Source organism: Acanthisitta chloris, unplaced genomic scaffold (genome assembly GCF_000695815.1).
Source record: "Acanthisitta chloris isolate BGI_N310 unplaced genomic scaffold, ASM69581v1 scaffold33225, whole genome shotgun sequence".
Classification (NCBI taxonomy): domain Eukaryota; kingdom Metazoa; phylum Chordata; class Aves; order Passeriformes; family Acanthisittidae; genus Acanthisitta; species Acanthisitta chloris.
Window position 1 is genome coordinate 3,063 of NW_008676063.1, and position 7,881 is coordinate 10,943.

Here is a 7,881-nt window from a genome sequence, read left to right on the forward strand (position 1 = left end):
TGTCCAGACCCCCATGAAGGTACCTGGACTGTGCTTTACCCATGTGTGGCTCTGCAGCATCTGGAATAACAACTGGGAATGCTGCAGCTTTCCTAAGAGGGTTTCCTTGTTCTAAAAAGGGATTTGTTCACAGAGGTTGTGGATGCCCCAGGGAGGCTGTGGCTGACCCAACCCTGGCAGTGTTCACAGCCAGGTTGACTAAAGCCTTGAGCAACCTGCTCTGGTGGGAGATGTCCCTGCCCAGGGCAGGGGGTTGGGGCTGGATCATCTCTAAGCTCCATTCCAACCCTTTAACAGACTACTGCAAAGCTCAGCATATCAAAATGCTGAGAAATAATGCTGTGCATACAAATTCCTCTGTGAAAAGTGGGATGAGGAAAAATCATTGCTGCACTGATTTCCCAAATTCCCTTGTGGCTGGACACAGCATCCAGGGGCAGTGAAATGGCCATTTCACTATTATCCAAGGGATAGTGACCACTTAAAAACCACCAAAATACATCACATAAGACACACAAAACTCTTGGGCAAGTGCAGGAGTTGGATTAGAGCTGCTCTTCCACAGCTTCATCCTCTCTCATTACGGCTCAGACTCACCTCACTCCCAGTTTGTAACAGTTGGAAACATCTCCCTACACCCCACCCCTAACTCTTGTGCCACTCTAGCATGTGTCCCTGCTCCCAGAAGGTGTGGAGACTTGAAGGAACAAGTTCATACCTAGCAAACTTATGTTGACTCAAGACGAGCACGTTGCCTCTGATCTCTGCTACAATCTTGCTCTTATCCTCAGGCCGACCATGTTCTAGGACATGCTGGATAACATAGTTCCCATACTGGTCCTGTTTGAGAGACAGCAGAAAGGGGTGATAAGTAAGGACAGGAACACAGCAAACTAGCTCCCCATGTGCATTCAGACTTAGAAACTCCACTGAAGGTTAATTAAACATCTACCGTACAAATCATGTCAATACTTGGACAAAACCAAGTGGGACCAGGAGGTAAAATGCTGCATTTTTGTAGCAATTAAAAAACTCAAAACAGTGGCCCTGCACATGATATGTCAATATTGTGTTTATTTCCAGTTTCTTTGCTTTCTCCAGGTTCAAACATAAGGCATCACAGTTCTGGCTACAGGGCACTGCCTTCAAGTATATTAATGAGCCAAATCTGGATGTATTCAGGCCATAAGATATGTATTTTCCAGTTCAGAGGTATGGCCTGATGTCTCACTCCATGCCCAACCCCTTCCCTTCCCTAAGTACATGAGCACACAGCACAGGCTTCACTTGCTGCTGTATCCATTGTGCCCCACTAGCAGAATCCATGGAAAATCCCAGTAAAGAAGGTCCTCAGAAGGACTGCACGGAAGAGGAAAGGCAGCCAGGAAGGTGTGTGCATAGAACCAACTCATTTTAAGAGTGCAAATATCTTGGTAGCTCCTTTTGCTAGGAGCAATCAGCTCCTAGCACTGATTCCCTTCAGCTCTCACTGGCACTGTGACTTCTGGAGTGAGACACCAGGACATGCACCCACTTGGGATCCTCCTCAAAAAGGAAGGTGACTCCACCTCTGGTACCTGCTGGACATGTGCACATGGCCAAAGCAGTTAGTGCTGATGCATTTCTTGCCTGCTGAGCTCCAAACTGAGGATGGGAATCCCCAAGTTCCTCCAGCCCCAGCAGCAGCACAGCTGTGGCCCCACACAGGCTGCAGGAGCTTCCCTAGCACAAAGCAGTGAGAAACACAACCCAGCACCTTTCCCACAGCATTCCCCCTTCCCACACTGACCTGGACCAGCTGCTCAGTGTGTTGGTGAAGCTCCTCCAAGATGGGAAGGGTCTGCTCTGGAAGACAGTGCTCCAGGATCCTCTGGATCACACGGCAGCCATAGGGGTGTGTGGACAATGCAAAAACCTGTGTCCAACAAAGGCAAAGCACAGGCACAAACACTTCCATTAATCCTTGGGAATCCTAGAAACCTCATGGAATTAAATGCACACAGGGTGGCTTTTCCTGGGCATGGCAGGCAATGCCAGCTCCAAATGGCACCAGCTGCAACTGGAAACATCTGCTCAATGCCAGCTGATCACAGGCACATCCTATCCCTTCCTGTGCTTCCACTTCCCCATCCATGAAACAGAAAACTAATGGAAAAGCCTCTTGATTCATAAAAAAAGAACACTGGGACAACCAAGCATTATTAGCAGCTCTGTTGTTGTTCTGAGCTAATTCCAGCAGAGTTTTCCAGCACCCATCCATGAAACAGGAAACCAATGGAAAAGCCTCTTGATTCATAAAAAAAGAACACTGGGACAACCAAGCATTATTAGCAGCTCTGTTGTTGTTCTGAGCTAATTCCAGCAGAGTTTTCCAGCCACGTTATTTTAAGCCATGTAAGTAATGGTATGAGCCAGAGAAGTTAAAAATGCACAGCAAAGGATTTTCCTCAACTATTGGATTTGTTTAAAAGCCTTAATGGTGCTTAGGAGAAGTGACAACAAAGAATCTTTCTCATTTCTAAGGGATTAGCAAATCTGTGGGTAAGAACATGACACATTGTATTACTGCTGCTCAGTTTTCTGTCTCGAGCACAAAGTGCTGTTTGGTTGCTTCAAATTACCAACAGCAGCAAATCTGAGCTGAGGTTGAAGTGATAATCTGAACATTTTTAATAACTATTGAGCAAACCAGGCAGGAAAGAGCACTTGGAGTGCAATGAACTGCAGGAGAAAAAGCTGGAGGTGATAAGTTTAATCTTCCATGCGAAGGTTCAGATGAAACTGGGACAACTGGTCAGGGAAATGTCAGTGCATCAACCAAGCTCCCAGAGGTCTTTCTGCCTTCCCAAACTCCCTCTGGAAGGTGTAAAGCTAAACTCTACCCAGCAAATCTGCTGAGCTAGTTTCCAGCTAGAATCCTGCTTGCTTTGACCCAGCCAAGCCAGTTCTCAACTTTCCCAGCTGACCCAGGACTCAGAACTGCTGGTTCCTGCTCCAACAGCCCTTGGCTGTCCTCACATCCCTGTGGCAAATCCCTCAGTGCTTCAAAGTCCTTCTGCAAAGCCAATTAAGTTGTGACTGGGAACACCCAAACCAGCACTACTGCAATGGGAGAGGAGCTGACTGCAGGCAGAGTAAAGCCAACTGCACAACTCATATCCAGAGCACCAATTCAGGAGAGGATAGCAGGGAAAAATCCAGGAGAATCAAGCACAACTGCCCTTGTTGTGGAGGCCTGAAGCAGCTCCCTATGCAGACAGGCTGAGAAAGTTGGGGCTGTTCAGCCTGGAGAAGAGAAGGTTGTGTGGAGACCTCAGAGCAACCTGCCAGGAGCTGAAGGGGCTCCAGAGAAGCCAGAGAGGGTCTCTTCAATAGGAACTGTAGTGATAGGACAAAGAATAGTGGGAATGAATTGAATGAATAGAAATTTAGATTGAATATTAGGAAGAAATTTTTTCCTGTGAGGTGCTGAGACACTGGCCCAGGTTGCCCAGGGAGGCTGTGGCTGCCCCAAACCTGGCAGTGCTAAAGCCTTGGGCAACCTGCTCTGGTGGGAGGTGTCCCTGCCCAGGGCAGGGGTTGGGGCTGAGTGACCTCTAAGCTCCATTCCAACCCCTTACCATCCTATGAAACTATACAAAGAAACTCATGTTTCTCCCCTGGTCTGAGGCCCTAGGGAGTCAGCATTCCCCACCCTCACACATAGGGATCATAACCAAAGTTTGCTGCAGCAGCACAAAACTCTGCTCACCACCCTCACTGGGAAGATGCATTAGAGACTTGTTTTCCCTCCATCAGTCAAAAATACTCCATATTCCAGGAAAACAGACTTTAGCAAAGATGCTTTGCTGTGATATACCTGCACAGAAATGGTAACAAAGACATGACCAAAGTGTCTCTGGGCTCCCTCACGTGGCTGCTTCAACCTGCCAACTGACACTTGCAAAAATTCTAAATTCAAGAGAGTTCAGCAAGTCACAGCCACTCTCAGGGTGTTCTCAGCACAAACACAGAGTGAGGAGCTGGACAAGGACTCACCTGTCCCTTAAAGGCATCGATAATGAACTGCAGGGACTGAGGCTGCACACACTCAATGCACTTCTGCACCACATGGTTCCCATTCTGGTCTTTCACACACTTGAGGACGTGTCCATCCAGCTCCCGAACCATCTCGTTCTACAGGAGGAGAGAAGACAAACAGAAAGCACCACCAGCATTCCCAGCTGAGAAATGCAGAGCTGCCACTGCTAAACCCAACAATGATGACAGGTATGAAGGAAGCACCTTCCTTCAGGTGGTGTATTTCCACCTTCAGAAGGTGTATCTCCAACTGGGAGCTCTCCAGTGGCCAAGCTCTGGGATGAAGTGAGCTGGGCTACAGAAACCACCAGGAAAAATCCTTGTACAGCATCCTACTAGCAACCTGGGCTAGGGGAAGGTTCCCTGCCCATGGCAAGGGGTGGAATGAGAAAAGCTTTAAGGTCCCTTCCAACCCAAACTAATTTGGGATGCTGTGAAGATGATCACTCCTTCCACGAATCATGAGTGTCCCCTTCCAAGTGAATTCTAACTGATCCACAACTTTTCTATGCATCCTCCATTTCCCCCTCTCAAACAGAAAATGCCCAAACTTCACAAACATTTTGGATATCAATATGTCCCTAAAACAGGGTCAGCTCTGGGGTCAGAACTCACTGGTGTTTTACACAGGTGAGAACTAAGGAATTGAGCAGATAGTCTAGATATGAATAATGCACAGGCTGAAAGCTTCAGGCAGAAACAGAGAATGACAGTGTCGCAGACTTTAATGCTCTAGCAAAAATGGATGAGCTCAGTTTTCTAACCCAAGCAGTTTGGGAGCACTGAGTACTCAAAAATGCCAGTCTGGAGGAAGAGAGCAAATCTTTGGAGCTTGGGCACCACCCTGCTGACACACTGAGGTTTAGCTCAGGCTCAGCCTGAAGGGAAGGAGCAATCCTAAAGCCTCTTTCAGGTTTTTAATTGAATAACCTCCACTGAGATTCCTGGATGCCAATTCCCAACCCCTTCATGAACCAGCCTGCCCAGCCTATTTTTCATTGCAATTCATTGTTCATAAACCCCTTGAGGAAGTGCTTCATTAATGAGCTCTGAGTGGGACTCTGGCTATCAGCCACATCTCTCCAATGCCACAACTAGGAGCTTCTCATCCATCTCCCGGCAGGAAAGCAGAATATTGACCCACATAGCAAAGCTGTGATAGCTCAGTGAATATTAAAGGCAAAACTCTGGCACTGCTTCCTTCAAGGGATTTAAAAATAGCTTTTAATTCACCATCATTCTCAGTTTCCTCTACATACATAATCTGCTTCCAGGAAATTAACAGAGAACCAGCATCGTGGCCAGGTGGAACCAGGAGATGACAACAAGACCCAAGGACAGTGGCATGTACTCATCATGCACTTGAGACATAACAAACATGCCAGAAAGCAGAGCAAGGGAACACCAGGCACAAGAGGAACAGAAGGGAGAAGGTCAGGAACGTTAAACATCAAGAAGAAAGTTAAAATTGAAACTTACAATTACCTGCTGGTCTGGGGGAATAAACTCCAGGGCCTTCTGGATCACCCTGCAGCCATACATCTGCAGAGCCAGGGACAGCACGTGCCCACGGATGCGTTCTGCCAAGGCCAACTTCTGCTCCAGGCTGCCAAACTGGGAAGAGGAAAACCAGTCACTACAAGCTCAAAACCCAGCAAAGCTACTCTCACACACTGAGGTGTGAAACAAACCATGTGCCCATTAGGAAGGAGGAAAATAGCAACCACACCTCAAGGGATGTGAACAGGCACAGGCCAGACGTGTTCTGTGTCCAAGACACATGAAACACTCCAGGGAGGTTGTGGCTACCCCAATCCTGGCAGTGTTCAAAGCCAGGTTGGATAAAGCCTTGAGCAACTTGCTCTGGTGGGAGGCCAGGGAGCCACCTGGACACCTGGAGCCACCAGGGTGACATGTGCCAGGTCACTCACTCTGGACAGGGTTGATTAAGGGCATGGCTCCAAGCCTGTCAGAGCTCAGGGAGTGTTTGGCCAATGCTCTCAGGCAAAGGGTGGATTGTTGGGGTGCCCCATACAGGGCAGGAGTTGGACTGGTGATCCTTGTGGGTTCCTTTCAGCTCAGGAGATTCTGTGATGCTACCATTCTAAATTACTGGGCAGAAGCACCACGAACACTTGGTACAGAAGCACCAGACCAGTGCCAAGAGAGAGAGCTGGGAGTGTCTGCCCAACCTTCTGGTATGAAACACAACACTTATCCAGTGGATGTTGCTTACTGGAAGAGTTTCTCTCTCATTCCTAAACACATAAGCACTGGCAGCTGAGCACAGCATCTCTGAAAAGTCTTGTTGGACCTACATCTCATAGAATCCCAGACAGGTCTGGGCTGGAAGGGCCCTTAAAGCTCATCTCATTCCAACCCCTGCCATGGGCAGGGACACCTTCCCCTAGCAGCTTACATCTCCTGGATATGCTGCTACTTATTCCTACAGCTTTGGCATCTCACAGCAAACTGTTACTTTTCAGCTGAATCTTTATGATTCCACACCTCAGCCACCCCAGCAGGGCCGCCACGTCAGGATGTCTGCACCAGCCTGTAGGGAGTAAATGATGTCAGTGTTGACAGTTATCCATGGGTTTAGCCCAAGAACAGGTTTCTAGGAGCTCATCCAACCCCTCAGGACAGCAGTTGGACTAGCAGAGGAATGCAGACTTACTTCAAAGAACTTCTGGATGACATAGTTCCCAAACACATCCACCATGAGCTGATAAGCTGCCTGGAGGATCTCGTTGAACACCAGCTGACGCTCTGCCGGAGTGGCACGTTCCAGTTTCAGCTGAATGAACCTGAAAAATTGGACTGCAGTGATGCCACTGGCACATATTTCATCCAAACCTTTCCCAAAGCCTGACACATGTTCCAGAAACCACCCTGAAAAATCCCATTAGGACATGAAGATGAAGCACTCATTGCATTAACCATGAGGGTCCTCCTCCAAGTTAACCAGCCAAACGTAGGGAATTTTACTTGCAAAGCTCTCACAAACCAAACCTTTCCAACACAGTTGCTCTATGTAGCAATCTGAAGCCTCAGGGTGGTCACAGCCATGAGGTCCATGACCACATGTCACTGTTGGTATCCTAAAATCTCCTCATTCAAAGCAAAGCAGATCTCAATGGAATAATGCAGCAAGGTCTCACATTCATATGGATCTTTAGGATGAGTTAAGCTGTGCCAGTGGGACTAGAAGGAAACCACAAGGCAGGCAGGTTCCTCTCTAGAGGAGGAACTCCTGCTGTCACCACTTGTACACAGTCTTTGACAGGGACACAGAATCACAGGACAGGTCAGACTGGAAGGGACCACAATAGGTCATTGGTCCCTTTTCATACCTATTCCCTGTTCTGCCTCTGCTTTGGACTGGGGTAGAGTTCACTTTCTTCCCAGTGGCTACTATGGGGCTGTGTTTGGGAATTGTGCAGGGCACAGGGTTGATAATGGAGATATTTTTGTTACTGCTGAGCAGAGCTCACACAGAGCCAAGGCCTTTGCTGCTTCCCATCCTGCCATGCTTACAAAGGAAGTTGGGGGTGCATGGGAGATTGGGAGGAGACACAGCTGGGACAGGTGACCCAAACTGACCAAAGAGATATTCCATACCATAGGACATCATGCTCAGTATATAAAGTGGGAGAAAGAAGGAGGAAAAGGGGAACATTTAGAGTGATGCTGTTTGTAACCATTATGCATGATGGGCCGTGCTCTCCTGGAGGTGCCAAACACCTCCTGCCTGTGGGAAGCAGGGAATGAATTCTTGGTTCTGTTTTGCTTGTGTATCCT

The 7,881-nt window shown here is 48.1% G+C and overlaps 1 protein-coding gene across 1 annotated transcript in view; it reads right to left on the reverse strand.

The window, feature by feature from the left end:
• The window catches only part of LOC103803423 (pumilio homolog 1-like), a gene marked incomplete at both ends in the record, with an annotated part of 8,218 nt that extends 1,331 nt beyond the window's left edge, over nt 1-6,887 (reverse strand). The window contains 5 exons of the mRNA XM_009075976.1: nt 719-840; nt 1,790-1,915; nt 4,039-4,176; nt 5,560-5,694; nt 6,758-6,887. Coding sequence (XP_009074224.1) covers nt 719-840; nt 1,790-1,915; nt 4,039-4,176; nt 5,560-5,694; nt 6,758-6,887 — 651 coding nt within the window. The remainder of the gene's footprint in view (nt 1-718; nt 841-1,789; nt 1,916-4,038; nt 4,177-5,559; nt 5,695-6,757) is intronic.
• Between the last annotated feature and the right edge of the window lie 994 nt (nt 6,888-7,881).